The sequence below is a fragment of the Falco rusticolus genome, chromosome 19 (assembly GCF_015220075.1).
Source record: "Falco rusticolus isolate bFalRus1 chromosome 19, bFalRus1.pri, whole genome shotgun sequence".
Classification (NCBI taxonomy): Eukaryota; Metazoa; Chordata; class Aves; order Falconiformes; family Falconidae; genus Falco; species Falco rusticolus.
In genome coordinates this window covers 238,924-262,895 of record NC_051205.1, presented here as the reverse complement: position 1 = coordinate 262,895, position 23,972 = coordinate 238,924, and the positions used below count along the sequence as shown (strand labels likewise).

The 23,972-nt window shown below is 62.8% G+C and overlaps 3 protein-coding genes across 7 annotated transcripts; 1 reads left to right on the top strand and 2 right to left on the bottom strand.

The window, feature by feature from the left end:
• Nucleotides 1-229: 229 nt before the first annotated feature.
• DCAF8 (DDB1 and CUL4 associated factor 8) lies at nt 230-15,906 on the bottom strand. Of its 3 annotated transcripts, none has more exons than XM_037411827.1 (14): nt 15,778-15,906; nt 14,906-14,967; nt 9,803-9,873; nt 9,047-9,720; nt 8,208-8,348; nt 7,777-7,871; nt 6,011-6,121; nt 4,499-4,571; nt 3,693-3,750; nt 3,389-3,496; nt 2,782-2,912; nt 1,365-1,484; nt 1,149-1,265; nt 230-1,042 (listed from the first exon to the last, which is right to left on the bottom strand). In XM_037411827.1, exons 3-14 carry the CDS (start codon nt 9,849-9,851, stop codon nt 929-931), a joined length of 1,791 nt encoding a protein of 596 aa, XP_037267724.1. In that variant the 5' UTR covers nt 9,852-9,873; nt 14,906-14,967; nt 15,778-15,906; the 3' UTR covers nt 230-928. The 3 variants fall into 3 exon arrangements, with proteins under 3 accessions (XP_037267724.1, XP_037267726.1, XP_037267725.1); XM_037411829.1 differs by having other exon boundaries at nt 15,774-15,875; XM_037411828.1 differs by having other exon boundaries at nt 14,906-15,085; nt 15,778-15,868.
• A 287-nt stretch (nt 15,907-16,193) lies between these two features.
• Nucleotides 16,194-18,816, bottom strand: PEX19 (peroxisomal biogenesis factor 19). 2 transcript variants are annotated; one of them, XM_037411895.1, is made up of 8 exons: nt 18,694-18,816; nt 18,193-18,284; nt 17,924-18,089; nt 17,272-17,357; nt 17,028-17,189; nt 16,770-16,946; nt 16,632-16,676; nt 16,194-16,533 (listed from the first exon to the last, which is right to left on the bottom strand). In XM_037411895.1, exons 1-8 carry the CDS (start codon nt 18,746-18,748, stop codon nt 16,471-16,473), a joined length of 846 nt encoding a protein of 281 aa, XP_037267792.1. In that variant the 5' UTR covers nt 18,749-18,816; the 3' UTR covers nt 16,194-16,470. The 2 variants fall into 2 exon arrangements, with proteins under 2 accessions (XP_037267792.1, XP_037267793.1); XM_037411896.1 differs by having other exon boundaries at nt 17,924-18,068.
• Nucleotides 18,817-19,029: 213 nt separating this feature from the next.
• Nucleotides 19,030-23,888, top strand: LOC119159211 (Fc receptor-like protein 3). Of its 2 annotated transcripts, none has more exons than XM_037411839.1 (11): nt 19,030-19,385; nt 20,143-20,163; nt 20,250-20,498; nt 20,769-21,032; nt 21,131-21,415; nt 21,643-21,912; nt 22,021-22,329; nt 22,428-22,508; nt 22,908-22,929; nt 23,020-23,147; nt 23,240-23,888. In XM_037411839.1, the coding sequence occupies exons 1-11, from the start codon at nt 19,331-19,333 to the stop codon at nt 23,374-23,376; spliced, it is 1,821 nt and encodes a 606-aa protein (XP_037267736.1). In that variant the 5' UTR covers nt 19,030-19,330; the 3' UTR covers nt 23,377-23,888. The 2 variants fall into 2 exon arrangements, with proteins under 2 accessions (XP_037267736.1, XP_037267735.1); XM_037411838.1 differs by having other exon boundaries at nt 23,020-23,153.
• Nucleotides 23,889-23,972: the final 84 nt, after the last annotated feature.

Below are 23,972 nucleotides of genomic sequence, written 5' to 3'. Positions count from 1 at the left end.
CCCCCATCTCCCCCGACCGTGCTGACTGTGTACAGATCTCTCATAAACAGATGGAGATGAAAGCTGCTCTGGAGGGTTGCGTGGCTCTGTGAGGAGGGGGGCGTTTTGGTGAAAACGCGGCAGAAAGGGAGAAAATACAGCCCTCCAGAAGGGGGGCAGGGGGGCAGGGCTTGGGGACACACTGGCCCTGGAGCTGGGGACATGGGGAAGGGGACACGCAGCCCTCCGCCTCTGTCTGTTGGTTTTTATTGCATTTATATATAATATATATTCAAACTTTTACAATAATTTTAACTTGATAACATCCAAGTTCGATTTGGTTTTAATACATACAAAATTAGGCCTCTAACAGTGATGGGGGAGCCCTCACCGCTGCTCCCCCCCAGAAGAGATCTCCTTAAAAGTAACAGAAAATTAAAGGACCTTCCCGGCTCCTGGGGGCTCCGGCCGCTGCCCCGGGAGGGCCGGGGGAGGCAGGGGCGGAGAAGGGCCAAACCAAGTGCAAATCACTGATATGTACAAACTAGACAAGCATCTCTCTGCAAACACCCCCGGGGTGGGGGGGGAGTGGGGGACACATGCCCCCCGGGGGGGCCGGAGCCCCCGGGGAAGGGGGAGCCCTGAAGAGCACGAGGGCTGGCACAGGGGAGGAGGTGGGGGGCCAGGTCCCTCCCTAGAAGAGCAGGAGAGGGGACCAGGGGGTCACGTTAGTACAAAATTCCCCCGGCAGCCCCATCTCTGCATGTGTCCTGGGGAGGGGAGGGACCCCTGGGCCATGGCTGTGCCACCTCCAGTGGGCTGGGGGGGGCTGCAAGGATGAGGAGGGAGGGAAGTGGGGAGGGAGGGGTCCTTAACAAGTCAATACAAAGCTCAAAGTGTTAGTAGGGATGATGCGTGCCCAGAGCCCCCCTACCCCAGCGAGGGGGGCTCACGACGGCATGCACTGCACCCGGTCCGGCCCTTCTTCCTCATCGTCCGAGGTGTCAGAGGAGCTGGGAGACTCGTCCGAGTCACCGTCCGGCGCTCCTGGCTCTCTTCGGCGCTGCCGGGGAGGTGGGGGAGGCAGAGAAATGCGGTGAAGGGGCTGGGGGAGCAGCAGGAAAAGCGGGGGGACGTATCACACATGTGGAGGGGACCCCAGCACCTACCCGGTGGTGGCGTCTCTGTCGCAGGTGGTGCATGAGGAACCAGAGCATGTGGCTGTCGAACATGTCGGTGTGGTGGAGGCTGTCCTCGTCCCGCTCCAGTTTGTTCTTCTTGATCACCTGGGGCCAGTGGATGCAGGGGGGTCAGGTGGCTGGGGGGCCAGGGGGCCGAGGCTTGCAGCCCCCTAACTGCCCCCCACCTCGCTCTCTGGATCTCACCTCCTTGAGGCCAGCCAGCTCGGTGGGATTCTCCGCTGTGGGTGCCCAAATCTTGACATCGTGGTCGAGGCCACTGGTGGCCAAGACGGGGAGGTGGGGATGGGGCTCCAGGCAGTTCACCTGGGGGTAACAAGGTGGGGGGTGTCACCCTGAACAGGGCACTGGGACCAACCCTGGCACCCACAAGCCTTCTGGTGACCCTCCAGCCCATCACCCTGGCCTCAGGTCAGGGTCTCCCTGTGGGACACTCCAGCAGGGAGAGGGGCTGCCTCCTCTCCAGCATCACCATGCTCTGGGAAAGGGGGACATGCCACCTCCCACAAGCAAACCCCAAAACGCAGGGTGTCCCTGAGAGGCAATGCGTGCAGCGCAAGTGGGGAACCCCAGCCCTAGCAGCAAACCCAAGCGGGAAGGGGCCACATCCACCCCAGGGCACTGAAGCCTGGCTTCAGCTTTCAGGGAGGTCCTGGGGCTGGATCTGGCCCCACACCGGCTCTGCTGACTGGGGGTGGCGGTGCCAGCAGCCGCCAGGAGCTGGCACAGGGCCACGGCCACCCGGACAAAAGGCGACTGTGGGGCCAGTGGAGGAGTGGCACAGCGGGGACCGGCTCGGCCGGCAGCGGGAGGGAGCAGCGGGCACGACTCTGCCACCCATCCCCACGCCAGCGAGGCACCTGCCATCCCCTCGACACCCACCCGAAACCTGTCCCCGACCCAGCAGCCACTGGCATGTCCCATCCCTCCCAGCCCTGCACCCACGGGGGACAGGTACCCACTTGCCGGGGCGGCACGTGAGACCGAGCGTCTGCCGGCTCCGAGCCAAAACCAGGCACGCATCCCCTGCCAGCGCCGGCAGCCGCTCGGGACCTGACCGCTGTCGGCTGGAGCCTGGGAAATCCAGCGCAGGGCTGGCCCCACGGCAGCCGCGTCCCTTTCCTGGACGCGCTGGGTGAGGATGCAGCTGCACGCCCAGCAGGGAACGGGGCCTGGAACCGGCCCGCGAACACACAGCTCTCCCCACCGACCCATGCCGACAGGGGGAAGGGTAGGGGGCTGCCCCATCCCGGTCAGCAGCAGCTCCCATGTCCCCACCCCTCCTTCGGTGACAAGCACCCCGTGGGCAGCCAGGTGAAACCCCCGTGGGATTCTGCACGCCAGGAGACCGCTGAGGTGCGTGGCCCTGGCCGCCTTGCCTCAGCCCGACATCCCCGCTGCCACCCCCTGGGCAGGAGCAGCACAGAGAACCCCACACGTGGGCCATGGGGTGCCCGCAGGGACCCTGCTTGGCTCATAGTAAAAAATGCACAAAAACGGTGGCAAATTTGTGCAGGCACGTGGGATTGGCTTGAGCTGGTGGGGACAGATCCTGCCGGCCCACGGGGCAGAGGAGCGGGGCAGCACGGCCACAGGGACTCACCACTCCTCCCTTGTCACCCTCCATGAACTGCACGATCTGGCAGGACGATTTCTCCCACAGGAAGATGTGGCCGCAATCGCTGCCGCTCACCACAAACTCGCTTTTCGGGCCATAAAAATTGACGCCTTTCACTGAAAGGAGAGAAACAAGCAGCCCGAGGCTGTCAGGAGCCGGGCAGCGCTCCCTGCCATGAATTCACTTCCTGCCTGGCAGCCAGCGAGTTTCCAGGGTTACCGGTGTGGATCTCTTCCGTCCCCAGACACATAATAGCTCATTCTTTGCAAGCCCGAGAGTTTGTGTTAAGGGTCTTTGAGAGGAAGATGAAGAACTGGGAGCAGCAGAAACAAGCTAAAAGCAGGCAGTTATTCTTCCGGGTTGCTCTGGGGACGGCCCCCCACCTCCTGACGGCCCTGAAGCCTGGTCGCAGGTGCAATGAGGGGAAGCCACGCTCCACGGCCCCCCAGGGTGCAGGCAGCGAGCTCAGCCCTCCTCGCTGCTGGCAAAGGGGACATGGTGGCAGCAGGAGCTCGACAGAGACTTGGGGAGAGCCTCCGAACCCCCTGCTGTGGGGTGATCTGCTCCAGCACCCATCCCAGCTGGTCCTTACCAGTGGCATTATTGCGATGTCCCTTGTATCTCTTGATGTACTCCGCTCCGTCACTGTGAGAGGAGTTGAAGAGATAGATATCTTCATCGTTGTAGCTGGCCAACAGCTCTGGGGTAGGATGGAAGAGACGGGCATTAGCAGGGGGTACACAGAGGCAATTGTGCTGCAAGCCCCCCCGGGCACTCCGTCCCACCGTGCTGCAGTCCCGGACACCCGTGACTTGCCCATCACCTCTGCGGGTTCCCGGCAGGCGCGGGATGCCGCAGTGCCTGTACGGCCCCCAGCCCGCAGGATGGTCACTCACCCGAGCCGTCGTGGCTGTAGACGAGACAAGTGATGTTGGCTTTGGACTCACTGTTCACCTAGGGGAAGCACAGACAGCTCTGCTCCCACCTCCTCCCACACCTACGCCAGCCACGTGCCCGCCCGGAGAGCTCGGCGCGCAAGTGACTGTTCTGCAAGGGCTGTAAAGTCAGAGCGTAACATCGCTGCCTCTTCCTACGCCAAGATGGGACTTTACGGACAGCGGAGGACTTGGGTCAAGACAAAAAAAAAAAACCAAAGCCCAGGCAGTTTGTTCACCCACTGGAGCTGTTTTCCAGGCAGGAAGCCTGCGAGAGGCTTGGCCAGCGAGCGCTTCTCGGCTGCTCCTACTTGGGGCTCCCAGGGGAGTGCTCTGCGGATCCGGGTGGAGAGGCCGGCCCAGGCCCCATCCCAGGCTCTCTCACTCCAAAATGAAACAAGCACCGCTGGCACCAGCCCGGGGCGAAGACCGGTCCCACTGGCGAGGCTGGCACAGGCAGCGCCGCTGCCAGCAGGAGACCCGGCTGCCTGTCACTCACCCAGCAGCAGGCACAGTTCCCCCCTCCCTCAGTTTACCCACCCTGCCCGCACCAGGCTCAGCTTTGCTCAGTGCCGGCACGCAGGGCATGCGAGTCGCAGCGCTGCGGCAGAGCTGCCACCCACGCAGGTGGCCAAGAGCAGACGGCCACCATGGGATGTCCTCTGCCGGTCCGCCCACCCACCACCTCTCCCACACCACGTCCTCACGGGGAAGGGACCCCCAGTGCTGCCCATCACACTGGTACGCCACAAAATTGAGCCGCTTACCAAGTGGTGAGGACAGAACTTCTTTAGTACACCGTTGTTCTCATTCTCATCTATTTTCCGCTGGTCGTAAATCCTGGGGGAAGGATGGCAGGCATTTGGCACTCGCTCGAGACACGAGGGATGCTGAGCCGACAGGCGTGGAGGGCCAGCGCTGCCCGCCTCTGCGGGTCAGGGTAGGAGAGCGGCGGAGCGGCAGCTCTCCCCAGCTACGCTCCGAAACAGTGACCCGCCCTGACGCGGGCCGAAGGCTCTGTTCCTCGCCAAGGGATCTGCAGAGCTGTGAGCAGCCCGGACTGGCAGAAGTCTCGGCCAAAGCAGCTTAATGTCACCTCTTATCATGTTGGAGGCGTTGCTCAGTGGCGCGTGACAATGGCAAAGCCTGCGACCTGCATTCGGGGCTCTGTCAGCCTGCAGACTGCTCTGCGAGGAGGGCGCGACTGCCACCATGCCTGTCCCTTGGCTGGCTTGGGCTCCTCAGGGTCCCCAGCCTCCCCCAGCCTCCCCGATGCGCGAGCCCACCAGGAGCTGCCCAGTGCTAGGGAAGCCAAGGAGAGAGGAGGCACTTGGATAGGGGCAGAGGGCAGAGCGAGCAGCAGCATGTGGGAAGGGGGGGAGGCTGTTTCAAGCAACGATCCTGGGCTCTTCTGAAAGCTACCAAACTAGCGAGACACTGGCGCTGCTGTCTGAGCAGTCTGCGAGCCCATGTGTTAAGTGTTTCCACGCCTGGCACCCCAGGAGCTGCTGCCTGCACGCCCGCCAGACACCTGCATGGTTGGCTCTCTGGGGCGCCAATGCCGCACAAGTGATCCCGCAGTGGAGCTGCAGCATCCCTCCCGCTCCCCAGGAGCTGCCCCTACGCATCCCCAGGGAGCCAAGCGATGCCGTGGCTCTGCTCACTCTCAGGGAGCTGGAAAGTGGGCAGGCCTGGTGCATGCACAGTTTGCCTCTGCCCAAAAGAGATGCCACACGATTTGCACCTTAAAATCCACCGGCTATGGCGCAGCTCTGCACTGACGCAGGAAGCCGAGAGGCCAGACACACGGACACAGTCCGGTCCCACGCCAGGGGCTGCCCTGAACATTTTGAAGGCCAGGGTGGCTTGCATTTGTCACTTAAAGAGCTCAGTCCTGCCAAAACCAAGACCATCCCGAGTCTTAATCTCATCTCCAGTGCCCACTGGGGACTGCCCGCCGGTGGGGAGCTGAGAGGAGGTTTATCAGAAGCTTGTTAAGAGCACTGCTAATTCCTGAGAGAAGGATCTCCCAGCTTTGGGGCAGGCTGGACAGTGGATCCCAGGGATAAACCTCAAAGGACCCAAATCCTCCTCTATTAATCCCCCTTGCGTTCCTGCCGTTATGGGAGAACAGGCTTTGGAGACATTAATGATTGAAGCCACATGCATTTCTGCAGGGAAAATCAGATTTCAAAGCTCATGGGGGGAGCAACTGAACCCCCACAGGGATGTTCAGTTCCACTCTGGGGGCTCAATCTGGGCCCCCAGCACAGACTCACCGGACAAACTGATCTCTGCCTCCCACAGCAAACTGGTAGGTGTTGGCTGGGTTCACATAGATGGTATACAGACCCACTTTCTTCTCCTTTTCCTTTGTCACAACCAGTTTCCTTTAAGAGATGAGGAATAATAATAAAAAAAATAAAAAAATCCACCTCCAATTCAAAACAGGGTCCAGATGGGAAAAGCAGGAGCTGCGCGAGTCTCTTACTCACTCCCAGAAAAAAAAAAAAAAAAAAACCAACCACAACACACTAACAACAAAAAAACCCACCACCCAACCATTTCAGCCTCCCAGCTGAAGCGAGCACATGTTCCGTCTGCGACTCAAACGGCAGAGTGAAATCATTCCCTGGCATTTTCCTCCAAAACGTCTGAAGGGTTTCAGGGCCTGAACCCGAGCCCGAAGGTGCCGGACAGGCAGCGGCAAAGGCAGAATCAGATTAACTCCAGAGCAGAAATGCTTTGCCGTTATTCTTCCCCATGTAATAAGGCCCAGATTTAACGAAATCTGACACACACACCATCCCCCCCTCCCCCAGGAGCTCAATATTCGGCTTTGCAGACGCGAATACAAACTGAGGCAGCATCCTCACGAAGGAACAGCCAGCTCAAAAGCTTGTCTTTCTTCTAATTATACCGTTCGGCTTAATGAAAGATGGGAGCTGCCTACAGTCTGCCTGCAAACCCTGCCTCCAGAGCGGTTTCACACTCACAGGGTGACAATTCCCTGCGAGCATCAAACCGAAACAGCAGCGTGGATCCTCACGAAGAAAGAGGGGGAACAGACCCACGCCAGCCCACTGACCAACAGACTCCTCTCCAAATGGACCCAGCAAACGGCGGGGGAAGCGGGGACGAGGATTAAATGCGGCTGTTTTGAAACAGCCCGACAGTTTTTGTCCTGGTTATGAAACAGATGGGTTTAAGGCTGTAGACAAAAGCACTCGCATGTACAAATAAAATCAAACCACTGGGCGACGAGTGCCAAAGCCCTCAGTCTTAAGCAGGATCATCTTCAAAATAATATGCCGCTATATTGGAAAAGTACCACGATACCAAAACCAGGCGTCTGTTTGAACACCTGCCATGGATTTATTTTGGAAGCTTGTCAGAAACGACAGATCTCTCAGCGATACGGGTTAAGATCCGGCACGCACCACCCGGCTGCTTGCTAATTATTGTTTTTCAATTAACTGCAATAGCACTCATGCAATGAGTGAGTCGGGCCAACGGCGAGCTCCGAGCTGCTGCCAGCGTGGAGAGATTTCAGTGCCGTGACTAATCAGCCACTTCACTGCGCAGAAGGAGCGCAGGACCCTCGGCACTGCCCCCGGGATGGGTAAGCAGGTGCCGGTCAGGCTGGCACACCCGCCGCACAGGTATTATTTCCGTTTCCTATTAGAACAGGGCCCCATCTGGGGCGGGGGGACAAGGGTTCAAATGCACTTGTCTAATTAGCAGGGTTCATACCCGTGCCCTCATGCAAAACAGCCATCCCGGGACCAGCCACCAAAAAGCTCTCTGGTCCCACCCTGCACCTCAGGGAAGACAACACTGCTTGAAAGCCAAAACCCATCTGTTTTTCCCACTTTATGCCAACTGAACAGGCATGTGCTGTCATAAAAATGCAGCAGCACAAGCAGGACCCTCAGTCCTACACAGCCGAGCACCGTGTGCTTGCAGGGGAGCCCCCTCGAGACCCCGGATCTCCCTCCAGAGCTTCCCTGGTTCTGGCAACAGGAGCAGGTAGAGAAATACTCACGAGGCGGGCCGGTCTTGTCTCAGATCAATGGTGAAGACTACAGCATCTTCACCTGCTGATAGGAAAGTGCACGGAGAATCCGGTTCTAGGGCCAGCTGGAAGATAAATACTCAGGCATTGGTTCCCTTTTCACCCAACAAAGTGGCCAGACCCCTTTCTCCCAGTAAACCGTTGGCTGTTGACAGGAGCTGATGCAGCACCAAGCCCTCTACACCCTGCAGCCGCGTGCTCACATCACTGCTTCGCAAGGCAGAGACCCTCCTCATCACCCTTAGAGGTCACAGCGATTTTAAAGCATATAAGAATCAGTCCCTCCACAGCAGTGGCTCTGCCTTCACTATTTCTGGCAGCCGGTGAGCCAGGACAGCTCTTGGGCATTTCGGGGGTCCCCAGCTGCTGCCCACCCCCTCCGCAGGCTGGTCTGGGCTCACCTTGTGCGACGCTCCTTTGTGCTGTGCCACACGCTTGGTGTTTTTGCAGCACTGAGTGGCGGAGAGCTCGGCCACCCGGACCTGGCCGTCCCGAGCACACATAGCCAGAGTGGAGTCGCCACTGTTGGGGAGGAACTTGGCCTGGAAGAGAGCAAGCAGAGGGGCAACTTTCAGTGCCAGGGCAGGGGCTTGCGTACACATGGATGGGAACGGGAGAGAAGTCAAGGCAGCACCCCTGTCAGACCCCAACGAGCCCCACATGCTCAGATCTGCAGGCAGCGACTGCAAAGCCCCAGCTCAATGGGCCGAGCTCTCCAAGCAACCATCCGGGCCCTTTTGGTAAGCACAGAGAGCTGGGACCCAGTGGAGGTGCTGGTGGTGCCAGCATCCCTCCAAGTGCAGGCTGTGCCATGTTGGCAAACAGACCAGCCCTCCAGGCCCCTCTGGCTGTGGCGGAGCCGTTGCTCATGTGCCGGGCTGCCTGCCATGGCACAGCCTCCGCTGAGCCCATGTTCAGCGGGCTCGGAGGAGCAGCAAGGAGAAGCTCCGCAGGGCACGGGGGCATCTCACCGTGCAGTCCCCAGCCAGGGCTCCACAAGATCTGAGGGTGCACCGGTGGGTTCCAGCGGTTAGCTACCACCACACAGTGGCTGGACTCCAACCACAGCGCTTAGCTTTCACAACACTTTTCTCCTGCCCCGCACAGCATCTTCTGGCTGAAATGACGTGCTTCTGCAGCAGGTACCTGCCCACCACAGAGGCTCTTCTATCACCCCCAGCCCAGAAAGACCAGAGCATGACAAGAGTCACCTGCCAGGATCTCCCCACACCCTCCTCACCTGGAAGACATTGCTTTTGTGGCCGCTCTCGAACTCCAGCACTGGCTGCCTCCTGACCCAGTCCCACACCACCACTTTGAGGTCATCGCTGCCGCTGGCCAGCCACGTGCCGCGCTGGTTAAAGTGCAGGGTGTTGACGCAGCCCGTGTGGCCCTCCAGGCCATGCTGGAGGCGGAAGCGTTGCACAAAGACCCTGGCCCCGCAGGCGTCGTAGACAAAGCGGGCACTGGAGCCCAGCTCCCTTTCCCGGAGGGCATGGACCGCCTGCCAGCGGGGCTGGGGCAGCGCCGTAGTCTCCGAGGACACCCAGTCCTCCAGGGCCTGCTCGTCATCAGAGGAGTCTTGGTCGTGGTTGGCACGCTTGCGCTGGGCACGGCGGTGGGACCGCTGCTCCTCCTCTTCATCATCCTCCTCTTCCTCCTCCGAGTGTGACCGGTCGAGGGCACGGTTCTCCTCATTTATGGAGTAGTGGCCCGTGTCGTCCATGCTGTCCGAGTCCTTCTCTTCTCCCGAGCTCTCTGTGTCAGTGTCCCGACTCTCCGTGCTGGTGCGGTTGGGCCCCACATCATCTCCCGTGAGGCTCAGGCTGAGGTCAGACGCCTCCACCTCGATGCCAGAGGAGGTTTCTCGGCCCTCCTCAGCTGACATCTCCTCTGGGCTGCTGGACAAGCTGCCTGCGTAGCGCAGACAACGCCGTGAGCCTCTCCAGCAGGAGACCCCAGGCGCAGGGAGACTGGTCCCCACCAGTACCCTTACCATTCACTATGTCTGTCTTTCCATCCATGCTGCTTCCTTTGTCTGACATCACGTTTTCCAGAGTGCTCACCCTGCATGTGAGAGAAGGAGAGAGCAGAAGCTGGAGCATCCCTGCCACAGCCAGTCTGCTGAGACAGGGACATGCTGGCCTGTCCCCATGTTGGTGGAGCCACACACACCCCCACGGCATCACGGGTTGGTCTGGAGAGCACTGCTCTCCACGGGAAAGCGCAATCAATCAGCAGAGGAAGCGGCGCGCACACAGCTACGGCTCAGTGACCACAGTCGATGCATGGCACCAAAAGCTCATCAGCTATTGCTGAGGGCAGAGCGAACGGTAACGTCCCTCGGTCTCCACCACGGCACCCACAGCTGGGTAACGAGGCCACTTGCTGCCATCGCCTGAACTCCTCTCCAGTTTCTAATTTGCTCAGACGTTGTTGACTTAGCAGGGAAGCAGATCAGCAACACATCACGCTGTCCGTCCTCCCGCCTGCGGGATGGCTGCCGGCCCCCACCGCCTGCACCCGGCCCCCGCTTCACCTCTCGCCATTAAAACAGGTGCTTCCCGCTCGCAATCCCAGCCAGGCTGAGTGGGAGGAGGCGGCACAGGCTCCAGCGATCGCTATGGCAAGGCAGCTGCACAACACATGGCCCTGGCTCATGGCAGGCAGGGAGACAGGAGCGGGGCTCGGATCACAGGCAGACAAGGAAAGGTGGCTGGGGAGGCAGCAAGTCACAGTATCGAGAAACTTTTTGGCACCTGTAGACAGCCAGTTAAAAACTGCTCAAGAGGTTTTTTTAACCCCAGCAACAGATTTTTCAACACCTTCCCACACGCAAAATCCTGCCAGATTTGCAGAGGGGCTGTTTTCCTTCACACCACGGACAGGACAGCAGCCCTGGAGGACTGGCCAGCCCAGCTGGCATCCCCCAAGAGCAAGCTTTGGCCTTTGGGACCCCCAACGACCCTGCTGCTCCAGGGGAGCAGGCAAGAGCAAAGCCACGCAATGAGGCCAGGAGCTTCCCAGCATTTCCAGTTGCTCCAGAAGAGGTTCACCAATTCCTCACAAGAAAACCACAGGCCAGCACGTTTTTGGCTCCCGGGCATTTTCCAGGCCTTGCTTTGGAGAACCATCTGCTGCAGGGAGAGGCGGCACAGGCTGCAGGAGCAGTGACAGCCCCGCTGCACCCAGGGATAATGTCCAAAGCGGCCCCAGCTTCCACAGGGCTGTGGCTGCAAAAACAGAGCTGCCTCTGTGCCTGGGGGCTGCAACCCCCCCCAGGACCATGGTACCCATCGCCCACCTGCCCACAAAGCTGCCTTGCTGGGTGACACCAAGACACGGGAAGAAAACACGCCAAGTCACGAGCAGCAGAGGTTTTGCCAAGGTGGAGGGGAAAAAAAAATTATTTGTGCTTTGCTCGTTCTCTACTTTCCTTCTATTTTTAGTCAGACTTTTTCATACTTGGTTTAGTTGTTTGCTCTTAACCAGTGTCAGCGAGTCTGCTAAAAGTTCCCCATCGACATGCAAGGAAAAGCCGAAGCCAGCATATCATTAACTCCGATTATGGCAAACACTCTGGAGACTAATCCTCGTTAGATGGGGAATTAACACCAGCAGAGCCCCAAAGAGCCGAAGAAGGTGAAAGGCTCTGCGCAGGCTGGGTCTGTCACTGCCAGTCCGAGCCTGGGCAGGGCTCCCCTCTAAGAAAGGGGTGATTTCGGAGGCAAGCCAGGCTCGCTGAAGCTGCCGACCCACAAGTACGGCTGCAGGGCGACGGCGGAGCAGGGGCCGCCGCCACCGCCTGAAGGCACTGCAGGGCTGCCAGAGGAAGGCCTGGGCAGCCGGGCTGGCTCCGGCTGAAGCGTGAGAAAAGCTCTTACAGCGTAGGAGCGTTTATAAGGAAACAAAGTTTATGCAACTGAAAACACCATCGAGCTTCAGCCAACGGCAGCCACTTGCTCAATAACAAGAGTAGTAGCGCAGAAGAAAAAGATAAAAGTGTTTTCTGCAGCTTCAGTTTTAGTGATCCCCCAGCAGAGCATCACGTTAGACCCACTGATAGTGTGGAGAGGGGGAGGAAAGGGCTGAAAAGCAAAGCGGGAGATGAGAGCTGCCCCCAGAGCCTCAGCCCTCCACGTGCCAGACCTCTCCTCTGTGCCAGTGGCCAGACACGGTGCTGAGCCCATCCCTCAGCACATGAAAGCTTCATGGCAGCGGAGCGGCAGGGAGGAGAGCGGGTGTTCAGCTCCCACAAAGCGCCACGGCTCAGCCCTGCGAGGGGATTACAGATTACTTACTCGCCACCGTGGCAGGGGCGACTCATGCTCGCTCAGCCACCGAGTCGCGACGCCACCGACAGCGCCCCACGCCCGCTCAGGTCTGTCCCTGGGGGCTGCGGGCAGGACTAGTTTTAATTTACTGCTCTAAGCAGCAAGGCAACTCTGTCCCTCCTATGGCACCTGTCCTGCCAGATAACTAAGGAACAGGCTCAAAACACCGCAGAGCTCCGCTACAGCTTAACTCCTCGCCACTCAAGACATTGGGAGATCGAGAAGTCCCTCAACAGGTTGATTGTCACCAGTTATCATGCCTTCGAAGGCATTATTAATCCAAGGGGCTGGGAGAGCCTTTGCACGTACAAAAGGAACTGGGTCTGGACTTTGTTCTTCTGTAGTTATTTTCCTCTGCCAAATTACCTATTCAGATTGTCATTAACACCCTTTCACCGCAGCCTTTTCATGAAGGTGAAGAACAAGAAACACTCTTTCAGAGGAAAGGAATCCATTACCGAATAATTAGCCTGACTTCATGCCTCATCCACCCACACTGGAGGACCGTAACCTTGTTAAAAATTAGGCAAATTGAGGAAAAAAAAAAAAAGCCCACAGCTGCCTCGGCAGAGCTCATGGCAGGGACAGATGTGGCCTCTGCTACTGCCACGGACGTCATGGGGGACACTGGGATCCCCAGCCATCTTCTATGCCCAGGAGCATGACACCAGGCTGTGCTGGCTGCCTGGCACCGATGCATAGCCAGGCCGGGCACTTGGCTCCAGCAGCTCTGCATCAGCCTCCCCAGCCACCCACCAGCTCTGCAGGCAGGCACGGAAGCCGTTCATGTGGCAGGGAGAATAAAGCGTGCATCGACCAGCAGCCCCATGGCACGGCACGGCACGCTGTCCACCTTTGAGGGCTCGAGCAGGGACCAGCCAGCATCGAGCGGGCATGGGGATCCCCGCATTCGAGTTACCAGCGGCTGGAAACACGGACGGCACCAAAGGTATCGCTTCCACCTCCCCAAATCAAGGAGCGCTGGCTGAGGGAAGCAGTGAGACACCGCTCGGTGCGGACCAGAGGGAGCTGGGATGTGGTCAGCCTTTCAGAGAGCCCCAAGCCCTTGCACAGAGATTTGAGCCTGTCACCGAGCCATGCTGGGTCTCCCTGCCAAGGCAGCAATGCCTTAGGGCACACAGCCAGAGCCAGCGAACCCAGCACAGCTCCAGGGCACTGCATGGAGCAAACATGGGTTTTGCAGTTCCCTGAAGTCAACATCTGGACAGGATCAGCACTCCCAGCTTCACATGCTCAAAGCCTAACTCTTCAGCACCCTTGCAAGGGCCCTAAAAATATCCCTCCACGTGCCACAGCCTCTCAGCTGCCTCCACAGCCACCAGGATTGAGCTGTGGGTGCTGCCACAGCATGCCAGGCTCACACTGCTGTGCCTTCCTGCTGCCTCACCAGGCTCAAAGCCCCCAAACTGGCACAATACCAGTCAGCAACTCCAGAAGATGGTCCTTTCCATCCCAAGCTACTACCCAATCTGTACCACCACGAGCTGGCAGGGCACAGGCCATGCTACACGTGGCAGCCAGCTCCAGCCCCTTCCTGCCGCCCAAGATCTGCCATCCACACACCCTGGCACTTAGTGCCTCTCCACAGCATCCACAGGACTCATCCATGTGCCGTGGCATCGTGAGCCCAGCTACTTTACAGCTGGAATCGTAGCGCTCATAGCTGCATTGTCCGTGAACAATTCGTCATTAAAATATTTACACAGCTACATAAACCCCCGAACAGGCAGGCTCCACAGGCACTTGGGCAACTGGGCCATGTTCAGGCTACGTAAAGCAGAGAAGCAATGGGCCAGAAGCAAGCATAGGGCGTTTTCAAGCCACTGAGAGCCCCTCACCTTGGTTTCCAATGCCCTGGCACACTGAGAGTTTGCAGGACACTACGGCGTGGCCTCGTGTCTGTGTTTACACCAGGTCCCTCCCGCACACTTGTTGTGCTGCACTTGGCTGAGCCTCTGCTATTTAAGGAAAGTTTTCTCATCAGATCTGGACAGCGGCAACCTCGTTTGTACGCTGCAGAGGAGCCCTCCTTCCCCCTGAGATGGTGTTGGGGATTTTTAAACCTCTGGTTAAACCTCCTGTGACGAGTGGGTTTCCACCATGAATGCCCCTCACAGGGCAGAGGCCAGCCGGGCGCCGCTGGTTTGCCGAGATGTGGGCAGACACCCATCAGCACGTCACATCTGAGAGAGCCTCGGTTAATTACAAACCTACCCAGGAGCCCAGCAGGTCCTAGTGATGATGCTGATTAAGCAGCTTCCCATTTGCAACTACATGGAGGTCTGCAATCCCCATCTCTGAGCATCCTGGGCACAGCAATAGCTCTTCTGGGGATGTGGCACCCACCTCCCTGCTGCTTTTCCCAACCATCCCACAGCACAGCCATGGGGGATGGAATGAACCTGCTCCCAGGATGGGCAGGGCCTAATTAACTGTGGCTAACAAGCACTGGCCGCCTCGATACACAGCACCGCCCCTTCCCTATCCAGCACCAGGGAGGACAAGGCTCCCAGCTCCTCAGGGAAGTGCAGCGGTCCTGAGGCTGAGGAAAGCCAGCCAGCAGGAGAAATCCTACAGGCGCAAAGCGGGGAGCAGCTGGAGCAGGCCAAGACCACGCCACCAACATAAATAATTTGGCGTCACAACAGAGACCAAGGTAGATGAAGCCCTAACCTCCACCTCTGCAGCACACAGGATGGACGGACATGAGGCAAGTGTCACCGGACCTGGGGTGTGCCACTCACCTGTGCAGCAGTGGTGACGTGGGCAGCGAGCGCTGAGGCCGGGGCTGGAAGTTCACTGGCAGCTGACAGAAACAACAGGTTAAAGCCCGGCAGCACAGGGTCTGGCAGGGATCCCCCCCTCCCCGGGACTGTCCTGGAAGGCAGAGCGTGAGGAATGCCCAAGGACAAGGAGGTTTAGACCTGGAAGGGGCAGAAGGGACCCTCAGCTGAGCTTCCCCCTGTGAGTAAGGCAGTGGGACTAGCTCTAGGGCTGGCAGGGACCCTCAGTACCTCCTCAAGGCACCGTGACACCACAGGGAAGGAGCCCAGGGGACAGGCAGGGACCCTCAGTAGCCCCCCAAAGCAGGGCAACACCTTGCGGATGGCAGGCGATGGCCCTGGGGATGGCAGGGGTACCCTCAGCATCCCCCCCAAAGACACGATGACACCATGGAGGTGACAAAGACCAGCCCCGGGTGCAGAAGTGACCCCCAGCCCCTCCCTAAAGCACAATGTCCCCACAGGGGCCGCAGGGACAGTGCTGGGAGCAGCAGGAACACCCTCCTCAAAGGCACAGCGACCCTCTGGGCACAGCTGGGACCCCCCCACAGCGCCCCCCCCAAAGGCGCAGGGACCCTCCGGTACCCGATGACCCCACGGGGGTATCAAGGCTCCCCCAGCCGTTCCCAAAGGCCTGGTACACGGGCGGGGGCGACAGGAGGCCCCAGGCTGGGCCCCCCCCGGAGGAGTCGGCCCGGCCCAGCCCGGCCCCGAGTGGGCCCCGCCCCCGGCCCCGCCGCCCGGCTGTTGGGGGAGGGGAGGGCCGCCGGGTCGGGGAGCTAGAACCGCCGGTCAGGGCGGGGAGGGGGAGGGAGGGGAGGCCTCGCACCGACCCGACTCCCGGCAGCTCCCGGCCGTCGCTCAGGCGCGGGCCCCGCGGCCGCCGGCTGCTCCTCCGCCGCCGGCTCCGGGCCCAGTCGCCGCCATCTTAGTGCACCGCCTCCGCGGGACGCTTTACGGCGCCGCGCCGCCGCTTTACGGCAGCGGCCGCTGCGCGACACCGCGCGACAGCGCCGCCCCCTCCCCGCCGTCGCCATGGCAGCGGCGACCCCGACCCCCGCGTCACGGTAGGGTCGCCCTGGGCCCCTGCGCCGTGTCGCTGCAGGGTCTCCTTGTGCCCCCCATGTCACTGCAGGGTCTCCTTGTGCCCCCTCCCCCGCTGCGTTACTCGGGGTCCCCCCACGTTCCCCCCCCTCAGCAGGGTGCCGCCGGCCGCCCCTGCCTCAGTTTCCCCAGGCGGGAGCCACGGTAGTTGCCAACACCTTTATTGGAGACATCGGGGGGACATACGTGCCCCCAGGCCGGGGGTCCCTGCGTCCCCCACCCCCTGGCCCACCCCCCGGTGCCGGATGGCAGAGCTGCCACGTCCAGCCCCGCTCCTCCGCGCTGTGGCCCCAGCTCTGCTCGGCATCCTCATCCTCATCCTCATCCTCGTCGGGGGCCTCAATTAGTCTGTAACGAGGCAGGGGCTGCCCCTGGCAGTGCAGCGCTGGGGGGCCGTGGGCACCCCTGTCCCATTGCTGGCGCTACATGAGGCAGCACTGCTCGCCGCCCGCCGCGCCCGGCAGCTCCAGGTTGAAGCCAGGGGGCTGTGGGGAGGAGGGGGGAGTGAGCTGGGGGACCCAGGGGTCTGGGGGGGGTCCGGGTGGGGCCCCCGCCCCCCCAAGGGGCTCCCGGTGACACTCACCGACTCCCCGGCCAGCTCCTTGGGTGGATGTCCCAGGTCCTGCAGCTGAGGGGGAGACACAGGGGGTTAAGCGTGGCATTGGAGGGGGGTGCAGCTGGCACTGGGGAGGTCAGGGGTGTCTGTCCCCTCACTACTCACCTGCTGCATGAGGTCGAGGAGGGTCTCGAAGCGTGCCCGCCGCTCCTCCTCGCCCTCGCCTGGCTGCTCACCCTCCAGCTGCCGGCAGATGCGGCCCATCACGCCATGCTGCGCCCGGTACCGCTCGTACTGCTCAGCTGGCAGCGCCTCAGCGTGCTGCCGCAGCCACTCGGGGTACTGTGTGGGGACGGTGGCAGGTCACGCCAGGACTGCCACGTGTGTCCCATGCCCTGGCACTGCCAGACACCCCCCACACACCTTCTCGGTGATTTCCTTGAGCGAGGGGTAGAGCACATCCTTGGAGAGCAGGCTCTGCATGATGCTCTGCATGACAGGCAGGACACTGCCCTCGCCGTCGCCTTCCTCCAGCCCCAGCCCCTCCAGCGCCTTCGCCAGCTCCTCCTCTGAGGCCGAGGAGCTCTGCAAGGACATGGTCAGCACCCCCCTGGGATGGGGTCACCGCCGGGGGGACCTCGCTTGGCTGGCGGGAGGGCGGCTGTACCTGCAGGTCGGTGGCGTTCTTGGCTAGGCCGCTCAGCGTCTCCTTCAAGCAGGAGGTGAACTCCTGCTGTGACGTCGCATCACTGCCTGCAGGGACCAGGAGATGCTGGCTGGGGAGGGGGGGAGCCCGAGCACCCTGTGGCACCCCGCACGACAAGGTCTTGTCTTGGGGACCCTGCTCCCAAATGGGGGTCCTGAGAGCCTGCAGGACCGAGGTATCCCCTGAAAGCCCCCCAAATCTTCCCCCCATCCTGCTCCACCACGGCAGTGGCTGGCGGAGCTTGGTGAGCCCTGGCACTGCACCGCCAGCGAGGTGCCAGCCAGCCCCAAGCTGAACCAAACCACCTCGCATGGTGGGAACCCCTCCACCGCCAGTGCCCCCAGAACCCCATCCCACCCTGGGCCGGCACACGCTGCTTGCTCTGCCGTGACCTCGGATCTCTGGCTGCCGGCAAGAGGTTGCTGGGGCCGATTCGGGTGCTGCCACGCTGCTGGCACAGCAAGGTCTCAGCAGGCTGCAACACGCCAAACCTGGCGCAACCGAGCCAGCAGCCAGGGAGGGCGGCCGCCGCTTTGCCGTCTTGTTAAACCCACTGGCAACAGCGCTGAGGGGTTGCGCCCGGCGGGGCCGCCCGCGTGCCGGCCCCACTCACCCACTCTGCCCGCCGCTTCCGACAGCTTCTGGAACTGCTCCACCAGGTGCGGCTCCTCCCGGGCCAGCTCCTGCATGGCCTGCTCGAACTCGGCCGCCGCCTGCGAGGCCAGCTCCCCCTCAAACAGCTCCTGGAAGAACCTCTCCTGCGAGGCGAAGAGGGAGGCCTGGGGAGAGGGGCACGGTCAGCCCCCCCCACCGCGTGTCAGTGTGTCCCCCCTCCCTGCGAGCTGGGGCGAGGGCGGCGGGCGCATCCTGGCAGCGGCGCACCTTGGCGGCGGCGCTGAGCGAGGGCTGCGCCCCGGCGGGGGGCGGCGGGGGGGGGGCGGCGGGCCTGGCCTTCTCGAAGTCGTCCAAGGCACCTGGGGAGGGGCTGGGCTGAGGGGGGCCGCCGGGCACCGCTGGCCCAGGGACCCCCCATCCCCGGAGTAGCTCCTGGCACCCCACAATGACCCCCACCCTGTGGCACAGGCTGGCCCCCCCTGCCTTGCTCTGCCCCACGGACCCCAATGCCAGCCCCGTCTTGGGGGGGCTGCCCTGAGACCCTCACACTGCTGTGCCCCAGTAACCACCCCAAAGACCCCCTGCCCCACTGCACCCCCCCAATAAGTGCACCCCAAAGACCCCCTGCACCCCAATGACCCCCTGCCCCACTGCACCCCCCAATAAGTGCACCCCAAAGACCCCCTGCCCCACTGCACCCCCCAATAAGTGCACCCCAAAGAACCCCTGCCCCACTGCACCCCACAGACCCCCGGCCCCCTCTCTTACTGTCGAGCAGCTCCTCCAGCTCCGGGTCGGGGCCCGGGCCCGGCTCCGCCGCCATCTTGGCGCCGGGTCCGCCTCCGCCGGGAGGCTCCGCCTCCTGCCAGCGAGCCCCGCCCCGCGCGGCGCCGTTCCCCACTGCGTCCGCCAGGCGGCGCCGCAGCGCCCGGGGCGTGGCGTGAGGCCCCTCAGTCGGGGCGGCGCGACCACCCCGTACCGCGGAGCCGGGGCAGCCCACGGGGTCCCGGCCCTGGGGTCCCGGTCCCTCGGGTCCCAGCCCTCGGGATCCCGGCCCTCTGGGAGTCCCAGCCCACGGGATGCTGATTCCTGAGGTCCCAGCCCCTCGCGGGTCCCAGCCCCTCGGGGGTCCCGGCCCCTCGGGGGTCCCAGTCCGTCGGGGGCTCCAGCCAGGGGGGTCTCAGCCCTTCATGGGTGCAGATCGCCCACAGGGCCACTTGTGCCCTGTGTCCTTGGTGGGTCCCAGTGCCCAGGGGGCCCCTTGGGCGACGGGGTCAGAGGCCCCTGCGGAACCCGGCTGGCCCCGGTCCCTGCTACACCGCACCAGCCACGTGTGCCCTGGGGCTGGGGCAAAGGCGTGGGGACGCGGAAGCAGCGTTCCTTCCCCTTTCCCCAAAAAGCCGCTATGCAAAGGGCTGGCAGCCACGGCATGGCCAGGAGCCTGGTGGTGCTCCTCTGGGGTGAGTGCTCGGGCACGGGCCGTGGGGCTGGCAGGGGACCTGATGCCATGGGGATGGGCGCCTGGATCCCTCCCTGTTTCGGGAAGCAGTGGGTTGAGGCAGAATCCAGTGGCACTGGCCAGCCCGTGGCAGGGAGCGCGGGGTGGCTGCGGGGTCCCCTGAGGTCCCCAATGCCAGCAGAGCCAGCCCACGGGGCTGCACGCCCAGCATGCCCAGCATGCCCAGCATGCCCAGCACTGTGGGCTGGGGTGGCCAGTGGGAACAGGGCGGTGGGGATGGCAATGCGGGGACAGGCGTTACAGGGGTGGAGGTGTGGGGACTGACACCATGTGGCTGGGGTGCCTGTGGGGGTGGGGACATGGGGATGGGGCTGTGGAGATGGGGACATAGAGATGAGCACTGTAGGGATGGGGACATGGGGACGAGCACTGTGGGGATGGGGACAGGTGCCATAGGAATGGGACCATGGGGATGGGGCCATGGAGATGGGGCTGTGGAGGGGGCAGACACGTCCCTGTGACCTGTGCCAGCTCGGGGTAGCCATGGCACACAGATGTGATGCATGGGTGGCTCTGATGCAGACATGTCCCCTGGGCTCTGCTGGGTGCCCTGGGGGACCATTCCCATGGCCTTTCCCATGGGTGCCAGTGACCCTGTAGGGACAGCTTGGGGACAGCCCCCACAGCCCTGTCCCCTGAGTGCTGGTGTCCCCGTGGCAGCAGTCCCCACCCAGCCCCTCTTCCCTTCTCCCTTCCAGCCCAAGCCCTCGGCCTCGCTGGTGAGTCCTCGCTGCCGGTCCCCGACCCTGCTGTCCCCAGGCACCCCGGGTGGCCTGGCAGCCTGGCATCCCCTGTCACCCCGCAGGCACCCAGCTCAGCCAGCTCACGCTGGATCCTCCCTGGACGCCGGTGTTCCAGACTGAGACGGTGATGCTGACTTGCCGGGGCTCCAGTATGCCTGGCCCCACTTACTGGTACATCAACAATATGCTGTGGTGGCAGGAAGGATCTGACCGCATCCATGCCTCCAAAGACTACCCTGGCAGCGGCAGCTACCAGTGCCGCGGCCCCGGTGCTGAGCTCAGCCCCCCCATCACCCTCAGCTTCTCAAATGGTGAGGGGCAGGATTGGTGCTCTCGACACCTGCAGGTGTCCCCAGGGCTCTGGGTGGGCTCCATTTCACAGCCTCTTGCCCCTCATGTGACAGGAGCCCATCCTGTGCACCCAGGTGCATCCGTGTGCACACTGGCTGCATCGCTTGCGCATCACTGGGTGCAATCCCCGTGCATGCTGGTGCATCCCCCTGCACACCAATGCCTCCCCATGCAATGGGAGCCCACTGGCTGCATCCCTGTGCACCAGCTGCCACAGCCTTCTCTTGCAGACTGGCTGATACTGCAGGTGCCGGCGCGGACGCTGCTGGAAGGGGACAGGCTGCAGCTGCGCTGCCGGGGCTGGAAGGACAAGCACATCAGCCAGGTGCAGTTCTTCCATGAGCGGGATGTGCTGAAGGATCCCACCCTGGGGGCTGAGCTGTACCTGCAACCCCTGCAGCTGCACCACAGCGGGCACTACCACTGCCAGGCTGTGGTGCAGTACTTATTAGTAGGGTGGCAGAAATCGGCACCGGTAATGGTGGCAGTGCAAGGTGAGCACCCACTCCCCTCACCCACCCAGTGTGGTGCAGCCTCCCTGCCCCTACCTAGCAGGCTCGGGGTCACCGTCGCCCCCCCGGCTCCTTCCCAGAGCTCTTCTCGGTGCCAGTGCTGCGCCTGGAGGGCCCGGCTGAGATCACCGAGGGAAGCCCCCTGGCCCTGAACTGCTCCAGCCACTCCAGCCCCCTGCGGCCCCCTGCCCACCTCCAGTACATCTTCTACAAGGACAGGGTGGTAGTTGGGGGGCCCCAGGGCTCCCCCCAACTCCAGCTGCTGGCTGTGGGGCTGTCTCACTCAGGGAACTACTACTGCGAAGTGTGGGCAGAGACAGCCAGCGTGTGGAAACACAGCGCCCCGGTCACTGTCACCGTGTACAGTGAGTGTGCAGGAGGGATGGGGGTGTACCGGGCCTGGGTAGCCCCCCCAGGTCCCCCCATCCCTTCCCAGGTCCCTCCATCTCTCACCACATCCTTCTGTCCCTCCCTGGGGTCCCCCCACCCCTGCCTGGGTCTCCACTCGCTCTTCTGGCCCCCCCATCCCTCCCTGGGGTCCCCCCTCTCCACGGGTTGCGGTCCCCTGTGCCTGCCCATCTCCTCCCCGCAGGGGTCCCAGTCTCAGGGGTGTCCCTGGTGGCGCAGCCCCCCGGCGGGCAGGTGGTGGAGGGCGACCGCCTGGCGCTGAACTGCTCGGTGGCCGTGGGGACGGGGCCCCTCTCCTTCTCCTGGCACCGGCAGGGCTCAGCCACACCGCTGGCCGTGGGCCCCCGCTACGAGCTCCACGCCGTGGGGCGCCAGGATAGCGGCCGCTACCACTGCTCCGTCACCGATGGCAGCACCACAGCCGACAGCCCGCCGCTGCGGGTCACCGTCCTGGGTGAGCAGGACCCTCCGGCTTGGGGTGCCCCCCACCCGCAGCATCGGCTGGTCCCACGCCGGGGAGCAGCCGCTGCTCTGACCCCGGCACTGTCCCCCTGCCTGGCAGTGCCGGTGGCCGGTGCTGCCATCGCGATGGCAAGGACGGAGCCGTCCGTGCTGGCGGGTGAAAACCTCAACCTGAGCTGCTCGGTGCGGGCAGGCACCGCACCCGTGAACTTCACCTGGCTGCGGGACAGGCAGGAGCTGGGCTGGGGGCCCCTTCTGTCCCTGGGGGCCGTGGGGCCTGAGCATGCCGGCACCTACGAGTGCCTGGCCACCAACAGCCTGGGCACCCACCGCGTCTTCTGGGCGCGCAGCCCGGTGCTCACCCTCTCGGTGGTGCTGCCGGGACAGGGATGGCAGCATCAGGGCACAGGTGGGGGTCGCCCTCATCCCCCCCCTCCCCGGGTCCCTGTGGGGGTCCAGCCCCCCGGCGTCGGGGCTGACACAGGCTCATCTCCGCTCTGTCCCCAGCCATGGCCACGGGGCTCAGCGTGCCCCTCCTGCTCCTGCTCGCTGCCGTGGGCTGGCAGCTCCGGCGCCGGCATCGTGCAGGTGGGTCACCTGCGCTGGGGGCTGGGGGTCAGTGGTCCTGGGTGGGGTGAAAGACTCCCGCACCAGCTGGAGGAGGTGGATGGGGCTGCACCCCGTGTCCCCCGTCTTGGCTGGGGCTGAGCCCCCCAGTGCTCTTAGCTCCGGGGTGCTGGGGGGTAGTTTGGGGGTGCTCCCTGCTGGCAGCCCGCGTTCCCCCATCTCATCTGGGTGTGCAGGGCTGAGCCCCTGGTACTGCCAGCCTGGGGTGCCAGAGGTCTAGGGGTCTGGGGGGGGGTCGCCTCTCCTTCCTGGCCATGCAGGGCTGAGCCCCAGGGCCCTTGGCTTGGGATCCCGGGGGTCCCTCACCACTGTCACCCCGGGAACCCCCAGGGCCATTAATGCCCCTCTCTTGCCTTGCAGCCACCAGGAGAAGCCAGGGCAGGTGAGTGAGTGGGCAAGGGGGTCCAGCTGCAAAGCCCCTTCCCCCAGGGCTGGGACAGCCCCCTCCCCAGACACCCCATTGTCCCCGCAGGGACCCCACTGCCCCCCCGGAGCCTGAGGGTCACCTGCCAGAGCCCGCAGCCCACCCCAGGGTGCTGAAGAACAAGGAGGTGGAGGACGAGGAGGTGCTGTACACCCATGTTGTGGTCACCAAGCAGGGTGAGTGTGAGTACAGTGAGTAAGGGGACAGGGGACGCCACCCGCGTGTGCCACCACCCACAGCCTGCGCCCCTGAACCGATTCTCTTCCAGGCACATCAGCATCTCGGCCCCCCTGGGGCTCCCCCCATCCCCCACCCCCGTGGGAGCCACCTGTCACGTACGCGGTGCTGCCGGGTCCCCATGCGCAGCCACAACTCCCAAGTGACATCTACGAGAACATCCCGTGACACCAGGGACACCGCCCCTGCACTGGTGCATGCTGGTGTCCCCACCAGTGGGCACCCACGGGTGTGTCCCCCCCCACATACCCTGGGAAAACCCCTGGACACAAACCCCACGGCTGCCATGGGGCGCCCACTCGGCTCGGGGCCCGATCCGGATCAGCAGAGCCCAACTCGAGTTGGGGGGGGGGGGGGGGAATCCTGTGTGGGGCTACACAGTGACCCCAGTGCTCCCCCTTCCCCCTCCCAGCACCCTCAGGGGCTCCCCGTTCCCCCTCCCAGTCCTCCCCCTTCCTGCCAAGACTCCCCAGTGCTGCCAGCAATCCCCTGCTCCCCCTGCAGCGGGACCCCCAAAGCCTGAGGAGCCCCCAGGGCCCCCCCCAGGCTCAGAGGTGCTGGGTTCTTGCTACTGGTCCCCTCCCCACCGAGGGTGCTGGGGGATTCTTTGCAGGGCCACAGCAGGGCACAGGAGCAGTTCCCATGGTATTGCCCCCAAAATACAGGTTTTTTTAGTTAAATGGGGAAATGGTGGGGTTTTTCTTCCACAGAAGCATCTCCTCTGCCCAGAAACACACAGCAGCTGCGGCTGGGCACTGGTTTTA